At 36.7% G+C, this 19,113-nt stretch overlaps 1 protein-coding gene across 5 annotated transcripts in view; it reads left to right on the top strand.

Annotated features, from left to right (window-relative positions):
- The window catches only part of EPB41L5 (erythrocyte membrane protein band 4.1 like 5), a 229,699-nt gene that overhangs the window by 76,221 nt on the left and 134,365 nt on the right, over window positions 1-19,113 (top strand). For all 5 annotated transcript variants that reach the window (XR_005056683.2, XM_037001034.2, XM_037001033.2 and 2 more), the window contains exons 8-14: window positions 489-609; window positions 743-830; window positions 1,520-1,608; window positions 4,277-4,346; window positions 14,453-14,622; window positions 15,672-15,778; window positions 16,828-16,855. Coding sequence is in view for 4 of the 5 variants with exons in the window: in XM_037001034.2 (XP_036856929.1) it covers window positions 489-609; window positions 743-830; window positions 1,520-1,608; window positions 4,277-4,346; window positions 14,453-14,622; window positions 15,672-15,778; window positions 16,828-16,855 (673 nt within the window). In the remaining variant the exon portion in view is untranslated. The remainder of the gene's footprint in view (window positions 1-488; window positions 610-742; window positions 831-1,519; window positions 1,609-4,276; window positions 4,347-14,452; window positions 14,623-15,671; window positions 15,779-16,827; window positions 16,856-19,113) is intronic.

Raw genomic sequence — 19,113 nt, 5'->3', positions numbered from 1 at the left:
CATCTTTGTGTATTATAGTAAGTAATGTTGATACAAAAAACAGAAGTAAAAATAAATTTTCTGAAGGACAGACACTATATCTACAGTGATATATGATGTCATTTTCTGTGCATATTAGATTTTTAATAGTGCTGGCTATTAGTTTCTCAAGGATTGCTAAATATTTTTATTCAAAAGTTACTTCTCTTCGTAAATCTAGAAAGAGTTTTTTGAAAGCTAAGCATTATAAGGCATTAATAAATTAAGAGAGAGACATTTAACTGAAAATATACCACCTACCACAAATATATGATTTGTGCATACAGACAGTTAAGTTACAAGTTTATGCTAGGTTTATTTTTGGGAACAGTCAGGGTGTTATGAATTCCTAGTAGTTTAAGAAAGTCTTTCTAGTCTTCTTAAACAGTTACTAATAAAATGAGTTTTAAAGAAAGATTCAGCAGGACATAAACTTACTAACAAAATATAACTTTGTGAAACTTTTGTAGCTGAACTTGGTGACTATGATCTTGCTGAACATAGTCCTGAACTTGTATCAGAGTTCAGGTTTGTGCCCATTCAGACGGAAGAGATGGAGCTGGCTATTTTTGAGAAATGGAAGGAATACAGGTACTTGACATTTGATCATGCTTTCTTTAACATCATCACAATAATAATTCTGTATTTGTTTTCTTCTATTTCTATACCTGTTGTAGAGTTCATTTATACTTACTATTTTTGAATTATTGTTTTTAAATTTCAGAGGTCAGACACCAGCACAAGCTGAAACCAATTATCTGAATAAAGCCAAATGGCTAGAAATGTATGGGGTTGATATGCATGTGGTCAAAGTAAGTGCAGTGTTGTGATGTTTTTTAAGAAACTTATTCCTTCAAGATTAAGGGTGGTGATGAGGGAGCACATGGAGTTTGCATAGGCTAGCACTAGATACTTTGGATTGTATTATAAAGGTTAGGTGAGATACTGAGTGATGGAAATCTCACATAAAGGTTCATTACAAGAAAGAAGAGAGTCAAAATCTCAAAAAGGTATGTCTGTGCTTTTAACTTGTTGTTAGACTTAAGTTGAATAGGCCCTTAAAAATTAGAATAATTTAGGAGGCAAAACTGAAAATTCATAGCTTGAGAAGACTTTGGTAAGATATACTTCAGCCTGTTTGGTGATGTAAGTTATTTTTTGATAAAACTGCTGAATTTTCCCAGAAACAGTGTTTTTCAAAATTGGTGATTTAAGTGGTGAATAGAATATTGGAAGAATCTGGAAAGAGCTTTCTTTGTAGTGGAAGTAAATCTGCCTATTTTCAATGAAAACATACCTTAAGACTTAATGTTTTATATGCATGAAATTTCCTGAAAATGTTATTTGGGGTATTCTAATTGTTGAAAACATCTTACATATTAATATTAGCCTATATAATTATTATAATTAATATAATTCATTGTGAAAATAAAATCAAACGTGTGAAATATGAAACCTGTTTATGCAACTAAGCTAACATATTATGCTCTCCTTAAATTAGGCTAGAGATGGGAATGACTATAGCTTGGGACTAACCCCTACAGGAGTCCTTGTGTTTGAAGGAGAGACCAAAATTGGCTTATTTTTTTGGTAAGCAGTTAATGTCAAAGACACTTATCATCATTTTGTTTCTTTAATGAGCAGAAACATTTATATCAAGTTAATACATAAAATAGAGTTTGGAAATCAAATAGTTCTGAAAAGGTTATAAATGAAAAGCATTTTTTTATTTCTTATCACATTTCTACCCATCTTTAGTACTACCCCCCCAAGGGGCAACTTTTAAAACTCTGCTATCCATATTTACCATTGGTTTCAAGGTATGTCAAAATACATGTCTTAATATAAATATTTTACATTTCTACATGTGTGTCATACGGACATTCTCCTGTCATGTAGTTATGTCATTCTTTTTAGTTATTTCTTGTCCCACAGTAATCTCATTGCTAAGAGGAAGATATTGGTACCATTACCCTTCCTTTTAAGCTGTGCTTACCTTTCTGTGACCCAACTTCTCCTATCATCCATACTTTTATGTTATATTTGCATTTTACTTTTACATCAAGGATAGGTTTACTTGGCTTTTCATAACCAAAATTAAGTTCTTCTGGTTTGCCTGGTTCTAAAAGCTGAGAATCAGGAAGTAGTGTTTACATTGTCATGTCTGTGTCAGAACTGGTACAGAGCTTAGTAGTGTACTGGTATTATGTACGAAGGTGGCCCCTGTACATTGGCCCATATGTTGTTTACTTTTTCACAGCATGCCAAGATATTAGCTTAAAGCTGGCTTGCACCAAGTTAAAATTCTTACACATCCAATTACTTGAAGTATGTAGCCCAGTAAGTATTTTGCTAGCCACTTAGAACCTGCCTGCCTACTTTGCATATCCCATTGCAAACTGCACCTGAATCTGCTAGCCACAAGACAGATGCTATAGCTATAAAAGAATCCAAACCACTGCTTCCCTTTGGATGGTTCTGGCCCAGAGACTCCACCCTTGCTGCTGAATGCCATCGCCTAGACACATAAGCCCCTCTCTGATTCCCCTCTCCTGGGAGTTCTCTTGCCCTCTTCCCCTTCTATGTGGTAGCCCTGTGCTGCTGTCCCTGGAAGATCTCTCTGCTGTGAAGGACTTCACTCATGCAACCATGTCCAAACACCTCTCAGTGGAGCTGGTTCTGCAGTACTCTCTCATGGTGCTCTTTTTTTTGATCAACCTCACAATTCACATCACAGTTGGCATTACACTTCCTTTTTGGATACGCTTTTGTTTTCCCTAAAATTCTTGGCTCCCTTCTCCCACATCTGACACCCTACACATCCCTTTAAATTACGTTATTTGGTCTTCTTAAATTCTTTCAAATTCTCAAGGATTGCATTAAAAGATTCTTTTGTTCCCATTGGAACTCTTTGCTCTTTTGCTCTCCAGGCTGCTCTTACAGCTTTTATATTGAGTTCCTCTTCCTGCTTTCTCAGCTAGGACCCTGTGTCTTTTTCCCATATTTCCTCTTTCTTTACTTTTGTTTTATCTAATAGTTTCTTTAAGTAACTGCCTAAGAAAAGAGTGTAGGAGGTAAATTACTTGTATCCTTGGATGCCTTAAAGTGGTTTATCCTTCTCTTACATTTTCTTGATAATTGGGCTGAGATTGAAATTTAAGGTTGAAAAATATTTCTCCTCAAAACATTGAAGATAGAATTTATTTTTGTATCTAGGTGTCCCTGCTAGGGACTCTCTGAGAAATTACTGAAACACCTTTATAATTGTCCTTTGATGGATAAGGGCACTGGGGAATTTATTTACCCAGTCCTTGAATGTTAATTCTTCCATGTTTCCAGCTTGCCCTGAGGGCAGGTGGAACATGCTTTACTGGCCAGAGAATGCTCTAGATCGAGATGAAGAAGATCTTCTATGTTGTTAAGTATCTTTTTGTGTTGTGTGTTAAGGTTGTTGTGAGAATTAATTGAATTAATATATGTAAAACACTTAGAAGAGCACCTGACACTTAGAAGGCATTACTTGAGTAGTTGTTACACTTAGTTAGTGCTAGATCCTCCCCTCCTCCTCTACCTAGTACACTTACTTAGTTATTTTTGTGTTAGTACAGCTCTTGTAAACAAGTTGTTTTACAGTTTATTTTATATGCTTATTTAAAAATTAGAGTGAGAGTCACATTGTTTTGACATTCACAGTTCATAGAAGTACAGAATTAAAATATGGTAGGTTGTTTAGTTTTAGTAGAGGTGGGAGATAGAGTTGGCAAGTGGGCCTTAAAATGAAGTTAAAAAAAATTTTTTTTTGATTAAAGATGTATTTCCTACTGAAATTGATACAGAAAATAGAGTTGAAGGCCCTAATCAGTCATTTAATTTCCTTTATGTCTTTTAAAAAACTTTATAGTCTTTGCCGCTGCTTTAACACTAAGCCTGGATAATCTCTTGCACATAGTTGGGGGACCTGTGAAATACATATATATATATGGATGGATTTCTTCATTTTCTTTTTTCCTTAACATTTTTAATGTCTGATACATGTGCAGCATCAATTTTGCTAGAAACATTGTGTTTGACATTTTTTTTTCCTGTTAACTGTTTTTTAGATTGGAGACTTTTTTGGTGGACAGTGCAGATTGTTTACCCTCTTACCAGTTTTCAGTTCAGAAGTTAGATGATAATGTGCTTGAAATAACAACAAATTGTTTTTTGAACTTAGAGGTCATTTATTTGATATCTGGCTGTTACTCTTACATTGTTACAGGCCCAAGATAACCAGATTGGATTTTAAGAAGAATAAATTAACCCTGGTGGTTGTAGAAGATGATGATCAGGTAGGAGTGTATTGCATTATTTATTTAACTATATTTAGTGGTAACTCAAATCTTTAAAAGGGGAATGTTCCTTATTGTTTCTTAGAGCATAGAACTTACAGGAAATCATTTAATTAAATAATTTCCTGCTTCAGGTAACAACATCTTAAAAATATGGTTTCTACCCTTAAGATTAAAGATAATATAAAAGACTGTCTGGTTTCTTCATTAATAATATACCTCATGTGTATGAAAAGGTGCATTTAAATGACTTTATCCCTTTAGTACCTGATCAAAAGATTAATCAAGATGGTCATCTAATAATATTTTTTAATAAAGTCTTCCGAACTAAGATTACCTTTTAAAATTAAATTTAGTTGCTAAATGATACACACAACATGGATGCTTCTCACTTGCATTATGCTAAGTGAGAGAAGCCAGACTATACAATTCCATTTATATGACAACCTGGAAAAGGTAAACTTCTAAGAATGAGGGATAGATCAGTGGTTATTTAAGATGAGAGGGAATGGTGAGGTTTGACCACAAAGGAACAGTACAAGGAATTTCTGGGGATGAGAAAACTATTCTGTATCCTGATTTTCGTGATGGTCGCTAGACTCTATGCATAAGTTGTCGAAACTCACAGAATTGTGAGTAAATAAAAATAATTTATTTCATTTGAAAAACATATACTTACAGATACCTATAGATAAAAGCAAACTGGACAAAATGTTAAAAGATTTGTATGCACAATAAAGTGTGAGAAGGATTACTTAGTAGAACCTAAAAAAAATTCTGAAAATTAGATAAGTTTTGGAAATTTGGTTTTATTACTGAAATACATGCAAATACATGCAAAGGGATGTCCTGTCACATAGCTTGGAAGAAAATCACAGAGCCAATAATAGAGCTTTTTAGGCAGGTAGCACATGTGTCAGCTGGGAGAACAAAGTCCGTTCCTGCTTGCTGGTTGCCTTGCCCTTCTCTGCTGCCTGTGTTGGTTACCTGCATCCATGGAGCAGCCTCCAGATTAATCCCCTAAGCTGCCGGGGGCAGGGTCGCCCTCAGGGTAGCCCAGAGCCTTGCAGGGAGTGACAGGCACGCCGGGTGTGCTCTCCTGCAAGAACAGCGCCCCTTCGCGCCTTACCCCCATTTCCTCTGCCTGCGCCAGGCAGCTGTGTGCCAGCAGCAGCCTCTGTGTTTGGCCAGGTGGCTGCATGCCGGGAGGGGATTCTGGGTGTTTTCTGTGGGCTTGGCTGCTCGGCCACTGTGTCTGGGCCACACTGCTCGGGAGAACGACTGGCAGGCTGCTTATTGCAGTGAGGGGCTTCAGGGGTGCATTGCCACCCAGGGGGCTGGGGCACCTGAAGTTCCTCAGGATTCCCAGCCTGCTGGGCCAAGTGTGCCAGGACACTTCCATCCAGCTGTGAGGCCCCTGTCCCTTTAAGGCTTTCAAAAAGCATTCACTTTTCTTTTGTCCCAGGGGAGCTGGCTGCAGGGACCCACTCGCAGATCTTACTTTTCCGTTTCCCTACTATCCAGCACACCGTGCAATATGTGTTTGTGCTCCCGGTGCAGATTACTAGGGCTGGTTATTTAGCAGTACTGGGCTTCCACTCCCTCCCTACTCCAACTCCTCTCCTCCCTCCAGGGAGCTGGGGTGGAGGGAGCGCTTGGGTCATGCCAGGCCGTGGCTTGTCTCTTACCCCCTTTGTGAGGTGCTGAGTTCTCGCAAATGTAGATGTAGCCTGGCTATTGTACTGTATCCACTGGTCTGTCTTTTAGGAATAGTTGTATTTATTGTATTTTCCAAAATATATATGGTTTTGGGAGGAGATTTCCACTGCCCTACTCATGCCACCATCTTGGCTCCTCCCCACAATAGAGCTTTATAAAAAGAAATCTTAGTGGCACAGAAGATGATCATTTTATCATCAACAAATGAAAATGATTCAGAAGAGGCAGATTTCACATGCAAAAACAGTCAATTTATTTCAGAAATGTTTTCCTTTTTCTGTAAGCACCTATGTGATTAAATGATACTGGTATCTAATAAAAGCAGTCCTTCAAGAAGAATAAAGTATAATTCTGTGTGATAAGAAAATGTCATGGTTTTCTTGGTGGCACTTGTTCTTTTTGGTTCATAAAATAATTGTACATCTCACAGTTGATGGCATTTTAGATTTGATCTGTAGTAGCAGCTTGGATATCATTTTGAAGATATTTTATATGTTATACAACTAAATGTGTATACCAAATCTTTCGTATACAGAAGTTAGCATTCTTATACACTGTTCTATACTTACCTTTTAGAACTTTACATTATAACTTGGAATCTTTCCCATGTCAGTACATAAAGTGCTTCTTTATTCTTACTAAAAAAAAAAAAAAAAAAACCTTAAACTCCATAGTATTCTAGTATATAGATGTATCCTAACTTACTTAATTCTCAGTTAACTGACATTTATACACTATGTATACATTATTTTGTACATTGACAAGTATCTATAGGATAATTTCTGGAGATAGATTTCCTGGTTCCAATAGTTATATGCATTTGTCCAGGATATAAACAGATACTATCAAGTTGTACAAACCTGTTTCCGCAGAGGAAGTTATCACAATTTTACCAGAAAGATAAAAAATGGAACTTCATTGTAGATTATATTTTTATTTTAATTATTACAAGTCATATTGAATATGTCATACATTGAAGTTATGCTTATTTCACTGAGCATAACACCCTTTAGCTCCATTCATGTTGTTGCAAATGGTGGGATTTGTTTTTTACTTATGGCTGAATAACATTTCATTGTGTATATGTACCACATCTTCCTCATCCATTCATCTACTGATGGACACTTAGGTTGCTTCTATGTCTTGGGTATTGTAAGTAGTTCCACAATAAACATAGGGCTACATATGTCTTTTTGAATGTGTAATCCTGTTAGGGTAAATTTCTAGGAATGGAATTCCCAGGTCAAATGGTATTTCTATTTTTAGTTCTTTGAGGAACCTCCATATTGCTTTCCACAATGGTTGAACAAATATACATTCCCTCCCGCAGTGTAGGAGGGTTCCCCTCTTCCACATCCTCGCCAGTATTTGTTGTTGCTTGTCTTTTCAATGGTGGCCATCCTGACTGGTGTGAGGTGATATCTCATTGTGCTTTTTATTTGATGATTAACAATGTGGAACATCTTTTCATGTGCCTTTTGGCCATCTGAATTTCTTCTTTGGAGAACTGTCTGTTTGGATTATCTGCCTATTTTTTTTCTTTTTTTATTAATGTTCATTGATGTACACTCTTATGAAGGTTACACAAGAAAAACAATGTGGTTATGACATTCACTCTTATTATCGGGTCCTCCGCCCCATACCCCATTGCAGTCACTGTCCATCAGTGTAGTAAGATGCCACAAAGTCCCTACTTGTCTTCTCTGTGCTACACTATCTTCCCTGTGATCCCACACACACCATGTGCACTAATAATGATACCACACAATCCCCTTCTCCCGCCCTCACCAACCCTTCCCATTTGGTAACCACTAGTCCCTTCTTGGAGTCTGTGAGTCTTCTGCTATTTTGTTCCTTCAGGTTTGCTTCATTGTTATACTCCACAAATGAAGGAAATCATTTGGTATTTGTCTTTCTCTGCCTAACTTATTTCAGTGAGCATAATACCCTCTACCTCCATCCTGTTGTTCTCTGCCCATTTTTTTAATCGGGTTTTTTGCTTTTTGGGTGTTGAGGAATGTGAGTTCTTTATATATTTTGGGTGTTATTTGTCCAAATGTTGGATATGTCATTTACAAATATATTCTGTCATCCTGTAGGATGCCTTTTTGTTCTACTGTTGGTTTCCTTTGCTGTACAGAAACTTTTTAATTTGATGTAGTCCCACTTCCTCATTTTTGTTTTTGTTTCCTTTGCCCAAGGAAATGTGTTCAGGGAAAAGTTGCTAATGATTATATTCAAGAGATTTTTGCCTATGTTTTCTTCTAATAAGAGTTTTACAGTTTCATGACTTACATTCAAGTCTTTGATCCATTTCGAGTTTACTTTTGTCTGTGGAGTAAGACAAGTAATCCAGTTTCATTCCTTTACATGTAGCTATGCAGTTTTGCCAACACCATTTGTTGAAGAGGCAGTCATTTCCCCGTTGTATGTCCATGGCTCCTTTATCATATATTAATTGGCCATATATGTGTCAGTTTATATCTGGGCTCTCTATTCTGTTCCATTGATCTATGGCTCTGTTCTTGTGTCAGTACCAAATTCTCTTGATTACTGTGGCTTTATAGTAGAACTTGAAGTTGGGGAGTGTAATCCTCCCAGCTTTATTCTTCTCAGGATTGCTTTGGCTATTTGGATTCTTGTGGTTCCATATAGAACTATTCTAGTTCATTGAAGAATACTGTTGGAATTTTGATAAGAATTGCACTGAATCTGTAGATTACTTTAGGCAGGAGGGCAATTTTGACAATATTAATTCTTCCTACACAAGAGCATGGGATGCATTTCCATTTATTGGTGTCTTCTTTAATTTCTCTCAAGAGTGTCCTGTAATTTTCAGGGTATAGGCTTTTCACTACCTCAGTTAGGTTTATTCCTTGGTTTGATGCACTTGTGAATGGAATTGTTTTCCTGATTTCTTTTTCTTCTAATTCATCGTTAGTGTATAGGAATGCAACAGATTGCTGTTTATTAATTTTGTATCCTGCAATTTTGCTGAATTCAGATATTCTAGTCATTTTGGGGTGGATTCTTTAGGATGTTGTATGTACAATATCATGTCATCTGCAAACAGGGACAGTTTAACTTCTTCCTTACTAATCTGGATGCCTTTTATTTCTTTGTATTGTCTGATTGCCATGGCTAGGACCTCCAGAACTATGTTGAATAAAGGTGGAGAGAGTGGGCATCCTTGTCTTGTTCCCAATCTTAGAGGAAAAGCTTTAAGTTTTCACTGTTAAGTATGATGTTGGCTGTGGGTTTGTCATACATGGCCTTTATTATGTTGAGGTATTTGCCCTCTACCCATTTTGCTCAGAGGTTTTATCATGAATGGATGTTGAATTTTGTCTTATGTGTTTTTAGCATCTATAGGGATGATTTTATGATTTTTGTCCTGCTTTTTGTTGATGTGGTGGATGATGATGGAATTTCGAATGTGGTACCATCCTGGCATCCTTTGGATGAATTCCACTTGGTCATGGTGTATGATCCTCTTGATGTATTTTTGAGTTCGGTTTGCTAATATTTGGTTGAGTATTTTTGCATCTATGTTCATCAGTGATATTGGTCTGTAATTTTTGTGTGTGTGGTGTGTTTGCCTGATTTTGGTATTAGAGTGATGCTGCCTCATAGAATGAGTTTGGAAGTATTTCCTCCTTGCTACTTTTTGGAAAACTTTAAGGAGTGGGTATTAGGTCTTCTCTAAATGTCTCATAAAATTCAGCAGAGAAACCATCTGGTCCATGTGTTTTGTTCTTGGGTAGTTTTCTGATTACTGATTCAGTTTCATTGCTGGTAATTGGTCTGTTCAGATTTTCTGTTTCCTTCTGGTCTTGGAAGGTTGTTTTTTTTCTAGAAAGTTGTCTATTTCTTTTAGGTTATCCTGTTTTGTTAGCATATTTTTCATAATCATTTATATTTCTGTGGTCTCCTTAGTGACTTTCTCATTTCTGATTCTGTTTATGTGTGTAGACTCTTTTTTTCTTGATAAGTCTGGCTAGGGATGTATCTATTTTGTTTATTTTCTCAAAGAACCAGCTCTTGGTTTCATTAATTCTTTCTATTTTATTCTTCTCAATTTTATTTGTTTATTCTCTGATTTTTATTATGTCTCTTCTTTTACTGACTTTGGGCCTCATTTGTTCTTCTTTTTCTAATTACATTAAATGTGAATTTAGACTATTGATTTGGGATTGTTCTTCCCTCTTTAAATAGGCCTGAATTGCGATATACTTTCCTCCTAGAACTTTCTTTGCTGCGTCCCACAGAAATTGGGGCATTGAGCTGTTGTCTTCATTTGTCTCTGTATATTGCTTGATCTCTCTTTTAATTTGGTCATTGATCCATTGATTATTTAGGAGCATGTTGTTAAGCCTCCAATGTGTTTGTGAGCCTATTTTCTTCATTGCACAATTTATTTCTAGTTTAATACCTTTGTAATCTGAGAAGTTGGTTGGTACAATTTCAGTCTTTTTGAGTTTTCTGAGGCTCTTTTTATGGCCTAGTATTTGGTCTATTCTGGAAAATGTTCCATGTGCAATTGAGAAGAATGTGTATCCTGCTGCTTTTGGGTAGAGTGTTCTGTAGATGTCTATTAGGTCCATCTGTTCTGATGTGTTGTTCAGTGCCTCTGTGTTCTTACTTATTTTTTGTCTTGCTAATCTGTTCTTTGGAGTGAGTGGCGTGTTGAAGTCTCCTAAAGTGAATGCATTGTATTCTATTTCCCCCTTTAATTCTGTTAATACCTATTTCACATATGTAGGTTTTCCTATGTTGGTGCATAGATATTTATAATAGTTATATCCTCTTGTTGGACTGACCCCTTTATCATTATATAATGTCTTTCTTTGTCTTATGTTGACTTTCTTTGTTTTGAAGTCTGTTTTATCTGATACAAGTATTGCAACTCTTGCTTTTTTCTCCATATTGTTTGCATGAAATATCTTTTTCCATCCCTTCACTTTTTGTGTGTGTATGTCTTTGGGTTTGAAGTGAGTCTCTTGTAGGCAGCATATAGATGGGTCTTGCTTTTTTATCCATTCAGTGCCTCTGTGTCTTTTGATTGGTGCATTCAGACCATTTACATTTAGGGGGATTATTGATTGATATGTACTTATTGCCATTGTAGGCTTTGGATTCGTGGTTACCAAAGGTTCAAGGACAGCTTCTTTACTATCTAACCATCCAACTTAACTCGCTTATTACACTATTATAAACACAATCTGAAGATTCTTTTTTCTCTCCCTTTGTTTTCTTCCTCCTCCACTCTTTATGTGTTAGGTGTTATATTCTGTACTCTTTGTGTATCCCTTGACTGAGTTTGTTGGTAGCTGATTTAGTTTAGCATTTGGTTAGTAATTAATTGGTCTACTTCCTTTACTGTGGTTTTATTTTCTCTGGTGACAGCTATTTAGCCTTAGGCATACTTCTATCTAGAGCAGTCCCTTTAAGATGCACCATAGATATGGTTTGTGAGAGGTAAATTCCCTCAACTTTTGCTTATCTGTAAATTGCTTAATCCCTTCTTCAAATTTATGTCATCATCTTTCCTGGTAGAGTGTTCTTGGTTTGAGGTCCCTGTGTTTCATTGCATTAAATATATCATACTGCTCCCTTCTGGCCTGTAAGGTTTGTGCTGAGAAGTCTAATGGTAGCCTGATGGGTTTTCCTTTGTATGTGATCTTTTTTCTCTCTCTGGCGGCTTTTAATACTCTGTAGTTTTCCTTGATCTTTGCCATTTTAATTATTATATGTCTTGGTGTTATCTTCCTTGGGTCCCTTGTGTTGGGAGATCTGTGCTCCTCCATGGCCTGAGAGGCTGTTTCCTTCCCCAGATTGGGGAAGTTTTCAGCAATTATTTCTTCAAAGACATTTCTGTCCTTTTCTGTCTCTTCTTCTTCTGGTACCCCTATAAATGCAAATATTGTTCCGTTTGGATTGGCCACACAATTCTCTTAATATTCTTTCATTCCTATAGATCCTTTTTTCTCTCTCTGCCTTAGCTGCTTTTTATTTCTGTTCTCTAATTTCTATTCCATTTACTGTCTCGTCTGCCTCGTCTAATCTGCTTTTAAATCCCTCCATTGTATGTTTCATTTCAGCTACTGTATTTTTTTAAGGTCTCTGTTTCCCTCATGAATTCATTCCTTATTAGCTCTTAAATATTTTTTTGTAGCTCCATTAGCATGCGTATGACTTTTGTTTTGAATTCTTTTTCTGAATTGGTGATTTCAGTCTCACTGAGCCCTCTTTCTGGTGTTTGAGGGATTTTTGTATTGAATAAAGTTCCTCTGCCTTTTCATAATCCTATTGGATATTGAGAAATATTAGGTTTGTGTAGGTGGTGCCCTCCAATGCCTGGAAACTGCTCTTCGGAGCTTCCCAATACCTGGAGTGATGGCCGTGGTTGCAGGCCAGCGATGCCAGTGCCTACCCTAAACAGTGAGCCCTTTCCTGCTTACTGGCTGCAGTGCCTGTCTCCACTGTCAGGACAAGTGAGCTGCATGCAGCCCTCTGTATTAAGGGCCCTAAGCTGCCATAGGCAAGGCTGCCCTCTGACTGGCATGGAGCAATAGCAGGGGTCACTGGCAAGCGGTGCGGGTGCCTGCTGGGAGGACTGAGCCCTTTCTTGCTTGCTGGCCGCAGTGCCTGCCTCCACTGTCAGGGCCAGTGAGCCACATGCATGGGGCAGCTTCTTTGTTAAGCTGTGTAGTTGCTGTAGATGGGGCTGCCCTCCACCTGGCCTTGAACAGTGTTGGGGGCAGTGGGTTTGTGCGCAGGTACCAGTGGGGAGAAAGGATCAGCAGACTGCTTAACACCATGGGGGCGCCTTGGAGCTGCATTGCCAGCTAAAGAGATGGAGCATCTAAAACTCCTAAAAGTTCCCAACCTGCTGGGCTTAGTGTGCCAGGACAAATCTCTCCACCTGTTCCTTCTACTGAAACCTTGCCCCTTTAGCACCCCTCTCACTGTTGGGAAGTCTTTCAAAGCACCCACCTTTCTTTTGTCCCAGGGCAGCTGGTTGTGGGAACCAGTCTTAGTCTCTGACTTCAGTTTCAGCCCATCTAATCTCCCAAGCACTGTGCAATATAGGTTTGTGCTCCTAAAGTAGATTTATAGGGCTGGGTATTTAGCAGTCGAGCTTTTACTCCCTCCCTGCTCTGGTTCTCTTCCTCCCACCAGTGAGCTGGGGTTGGGTGAGTGCTTGGGTCCCACTGGTTATTACTTTATCCTTTTCTGTGAGATGTTCTCTTTTCACCTATGTAGACTGGCTGGTGCAATCTTATTTCTGGTCACTTTTTTAGGAATAGTTGTATTTGCTGTATTTTTGTATTATATGTGGTTTTGGGAGGAGATTTCTGCCTCACTGCTCATGCCACCATCTTTTTTCCTCCTCCCTGACAGTGGTATCTTTATTTTACCAGGACACACAGCTCTATGGGAAACCAATGATTCTTTATTTTATTTAAGCAGTTTTTTAAAAAATTGAGATACATAAACGCACTAATCTTAGTGTACAGCTTGATGAAATTTTGACATGTATATACACTTATATAACCATCAACCAGATCAAGATATTAAACATTCTCAGTAATTTTTTTCCCTTTACCTATTCCATCTCCCATTTCTCTGTAGTTTTTAAACATATCATTATTTACTTGATTATTTCTCTTGTTTTGGACATTTAGGGTTTTGTGCCAATTTTTACTATTTTAAATAATATTGTAAAGAAAGTCTTTGGGTATAAATTTTGGTGTTCAGCAAATCTTTTTCCCATGAAAGGCAGTATAACTTAAATGTAGTCTGTGGAGCCTTAACAGCTAGGTTCAAATTCTGGTGTCCTCTCCTACTAGCTTTGTGACCTTGGGATTAATTTCTTGCACCTCAGTTTCCTTATCTGTGAAATGGGGTGTACTAGTATCTACACATTGAAGTAATTCATGTAAAATCCTTAGAAAAGTGCCTGTGAATGTTAATTAAGTGTCATAACTAGATTCCTGCAAGAATGGTTACTATGACAAAGAATGTGGATGTTTTTATTCAACAAATATATATGGCCAGATCTTATATAGTCTTTTGAATTATACTTATAAATTATCCCAAAGTATGGCAGATAATGCCTCATTTTATATTTCTCTGAGAAATAAGATCATATAAGCAGAAAGTGCCCTCTTGGGAATAATTTTTTTATTGACTGAGGAAATATATGGTTTGATTTCAACTCCTGCTTTTCATGCAAGTAGCTATAAAGAGTGAGTTTCAAGGAACAAACTAGATGCTTTATTATTTGATTCTTGATATTGCTGTGGTTGTATATATAGCTGAGTAACAGTACAGGACTGTTTGACCTAGTAATTGTCTCTCTTTACATTCTTTTTCTTTTTCAGGGTAAAGAGCAGGAACATACATTTGTCTTTAGACTGGATCATCCGAAAGCATGCAAACATTTATGGAAATGTGCTGTGGAGCATCATGCATTCTTCCGTCTTCGAGGTCCTGTACAAAAGAGTTCTCATCGATCAGGATTTATTCGACTAGGATCACGATTTAGATATAGGTTAATGTCAATAGCTGTGCTTGCTCTATCTTTCATTCTGTTGTAGAGGCCAAAAATTTAGTCCAACCCCTTCATTTTACAGATGTGGAAACTAAAGCTTAGGGAAATAGGTTGGTTTGCTGATGTTTTCCATTGGACAAAATAAAAGAAAAAGTATTATTATTGCTTGTAATTTGCTGGATAGATAGGAAAACCTTGTAATGGTGTAATGGATTTTGTATTCCTTTTGACATTTATTTCATGTGTTAACAAAGCCTTAGTTTAAATCCATATAACAAGAGTTTTATGGACTCTCCATCCAGCAGTTAGATATATAGAAAAAGGGTGTCCTGCACTGAGTGGGGAATTAAACTGGACAACATTTCTGGTCCTTTGTAAACCTGAAGTTCCATTATTCTTACTCCTTGTTTGTTGGTCGTTAGTTAAAAATGATTTGGCTTACCTGAGAGTGGATTAGTGATTGTGAGTTTTCTGTATGTCATGAGAATCAGGTGGTATGATTTAAAGAAGGAATGGATAATACCGGTAATATGGCAAGTTGATTGCATAGGATTTATGTAAGAGAACTTCTATCTATATAAAAAGTGGGAAGGCATTTTCTTAGTAATTTAAATAGAAATCAAGGAGAATGGGACAAGAGTTTTTAATCTGTCTGAAAAATTATTCTGAAAAGTGTATCACAATTAGAAAAATTGAATGAAAATCTTGAGTTAATTGCTTGCTTTTCATTGGAGGGGTGCAAATGGGGAGTGGAAGGGAGTTCCATAAAAACACAAATCTTCAAAATTTATTTAATATGTTCTTCAGTGATGTGCATGCTTAAGAAAAAAAACAGTATAATCTGTGTATTGCATATTTCACACAAGCCTAAAGAGTGAAAGAATGCTGTCGTAGAGAGCAACGTCAAGATTATTAAAGGCTGTAGTTCCTTTAGATGATCTTCAAGATGATTCTTTTAAGGAGAACCTCAATGTAGACTTTCTCTTATGTGTATCTGATTGCTGTAGGCCTCACATTCTTTTCCTGTTTATATGCCTCATTTATTTTAGTGGGAAAACTGAGTACCAGACCACAAAAACCAATAAAGCAAGAAGATCAACATCCTTTGAAAGAAGGCCCAGCAAACGATATTCTCGACGAACCCTGCAAATGAAAGGTGAACTATAACTGTTTCAAAGGACTGTTCTTGGTATATCATCATATGCTGGTACTGTTTACTTGAGAGGAAGTTGTCTGAATCTTAAGTCTATTCCACTCAACTAAAGTCACCCTTATTTATTGACTTTGGTTCTGGCATAATCAATTTAATAAAATACAAGGGGAGAAATTGCCTGTATTGTTTGTTGCTGAGATTACGCTTTATGTTAATCCCAGCTCAGACACTATTTGGAGTTTGTGTTCAATTTTTGTTCATATCAACTATTTAATTCTTCTGTAGAGCAATCATTTCCTTCCGTTTTAGACTTCTAGCTCTCATTCATTATAATCTTGAAAATCCTCTTAGGAACTTTTAAAAACATTGGTATATGATGAATAAATTTTAAGTTCAGATTACTTATTTCATATATTATTTTTAAGGTTTCTGTTAGTGTTTAAGCTTAATCATCAGTACATATTTAAGTTACTTTGATTATGTAATAAAAAAGCATGGTTTACTTTGACAAATCAACTAGAACTTGTGTTTGGTTTCAAATCTGAGTTTGTATTAAAATACAGATTGAATTGTCAGTATGTCCAGTGTCAGGGTCATCACCAGTTGTCCAAAAATAAACACCATAACCTGATAATTTGGCAATATCAATTTTTTTAAAAACTGATTTATACTCATAATTTCTGGTATGGCTATAAATTAAATAATATATGAATGAAACCATGTTAACTTTTGATGGTTTAAAATCCTAAGTTACATCTTATTTTCCCTTGACAAACGTTCATTGTCACTGAGCCCTAAGAGGCTTGCAGATGATTCTGTTTTAGAAGAGATGTATGCTTATTTTACTGCTTTACTTAAAAAATGGAAATTGGTCATTCTTGACTTCAATCATGTGAACCCTAGAACACTTTTTCTGAAAAGAAGGTTTTTAAATCTATAGTTTGGAAACGTTGCTTGCAAAACAACTAGTTCAAATTTACTTTGATGAATAGTGGAGCAGTTTATCATGTAAGAGGAAACTAATGAGGTGTTTTCTTTTTTTCTTCTGTCAGCAAGTACAGCAAAACCTGAAGAACTCAGGTGAGTAATGCCTTGCAACGTAGGAACTTAAGAATTGGTACAGGATGTTTTAGAATTTATGTGGTTGTCATTAATTAAATATTGTTGACTATGTATCAAATTGAATTGTCCCTAAGTACTGGGGATATAGGAACAAAGAAACACATAATGCCAGGTAAAACTGACAGAAAGAAAAACAAAGCAGTTTAAAGAAAGAAAGAGTGCGGTGGGGGAGGGGGAGTGGATATGCTATTTATAATGAGAATGACATACTCATTGTCATTGGTATATGACTGAGGGTATAAAGATGAATCAATTATGGTCTTTGCACATAAGGAGCTCAAAGAACCAAGGTTCATTTGCAGATAAGCAGTTTTATTCCTGAGATAAATCCCACTTGGTCATGGTGTATAATCTTTATATGTTGCTGGATATTTGGTCACTGGGATTTTGTTGTGGGTTTGTCTATCAACATTCATCAGAGATGATGTGGTCCACAGTTTTCTTGTAGTGTCTTCATCTGGTTTTGGTATCAGGGAAATACTTAGTTTTACAGAATGAATTGAGAAATGTTTCATTCTCACCTATTTTGGGAGAAGAATTTGTAAATATTTATTATGTTAATTTAAATGTATGGTAGAATTTACTGTTAAAGTCATCTTGCCTGGCCTTTTCTTTCTGTGAAGTTTTAAAATTATTAATTCAATCTCTTGTCATAGAGATGACAAGGATTAGTTTAGTAAAGGATACAAGTTAACAGCCAGATGAAAAGAGACATAGGGAAAGGACCCAAATAAAGGAACTTCTATCCTGGTGGAGCTTGGGGCCTGGTTCGGTGGCACGTGGAGGCATTCTTTTTCCCCAAGCATAGAAGCTCTCCCCAGCTGAGAAGCAGGATCCAACCGAACAGAGCAGAGCAATAAGCTCTACTTATAGGGGTTTGTGAGGGCTTCATTGCAGTCACTGCTTGACTAAATTATTGGCCATTGGCTGATTAAGCCTCTAGCCCCTGCCCTGGGTGGGGTCCAAAAGTCTCTCATTAACATGACAAAACACCTGTTTCACCTTTTAGACTCTGCAGTGTTTTCAGGAATTGTGGATGAAGACCAGTATACCTGGGAAATAAATATTTTGTCATCCAAATATGTATTTCTTAGGACTCATTATATCACAGCTTTTCAGAAAAAGGATGGAGAAATGTTAAAGGTTTTGTATATTTTCTAAGCTATTTTATTTGTTTTCTGTTTGTTTAGTGGATCAGGCCTTGCTTTCCTGAAAGGGAGTCTGGGACAGAGTATTAAAACTTAAAGTACCTGGTGAAGTTAGCAGAAATGTAAACAGAGTATTTAAGCAATGATATATAGTTGGAAAATTAAGGATTTTATATTTAAGAGTTTGTCCTCCTTTAGAAAGTTTTTGAAATACACATTTCTGACCAAAAAGTGAGAATGAACATAGTCTCTTTCCTAGAATGAAGATTAATTTAACTTTAACAACTAAATTTTATCGTTTCTTCTTGAGCAATGCTTTTGGCTCTGGAAAACAGCAGAAATGGGATATTTAAGTGATGCTACTTTATTACTCTTTTATTAAAATAAACTTTAGAATGAGAAGTAGAGGGGGGACCCAGCTCTACTGAAGGTTATGGAGCATAACAGTGCTGGAATGAACCTGAGCTTGGACTGGTACAAGTGCCCTTTCATTCCTGCCTTTGTAGGCTGTGTGCATGAGCTGTTCTGCACCAGTGAGCCATGGAAAACAGTACTGTTTTAAAAAGCACAACTATTTGACCTAAAAAGTTTTTGTCCTTATACTGTGCCTATTTGAATAACAGATTTTTTAATTGGCTGATGTCAGTCATTTTTCTTGTACTGTATTATCCCCTCCTAACTACTTCCTTGTGAGTCTTGACATTTGTAAAGTATCCTAAGAAGACATGGTATTTGAAGGGTGGTTCATATTTCAATTACCAGTATTCTTTGTACAGGCTTAGTGGACAGAATCTTGAAATTAGCAGGCAGAAAAGAGAAGGCAAGACATGGAGAAAATGGGAAATAGAGGGGGTGGGGATAAGAGGAAAAGGGATCAGTTATTACAGGTAGTCCTTTGAAAGGGGTGAGCTTCCATTAGGTCACTAATTAGAAGTGTTCATTCCTACTTTCATATTAGTGGAGGTAAAATAATTTGTATTATTATGAGAAAATAGTGCTTTCTACATTCCAGGTTGTGTGAAAAGAGGGAGCTATGATGCAATTAGCATCACTTCTTATAAGCACCTT

Source organism: Manis javanica, chromosome 7 (assembly GCF_040802235.1).
Source record: "Manis javanica isolate MJ-LG chromosome 7, MJ_LKY, whole genome shotgun sequence".
NCBI lineage: Eukaryota > Metazoa > Chordata > Mammalia > Pholidota > Manidae > Manis > Manis javanica.
The sequence above is the reverse complement of the archived record's forward strand: the minus strand, read 5'-3'. Positions and strand labels throughout refer to the sequence as shown.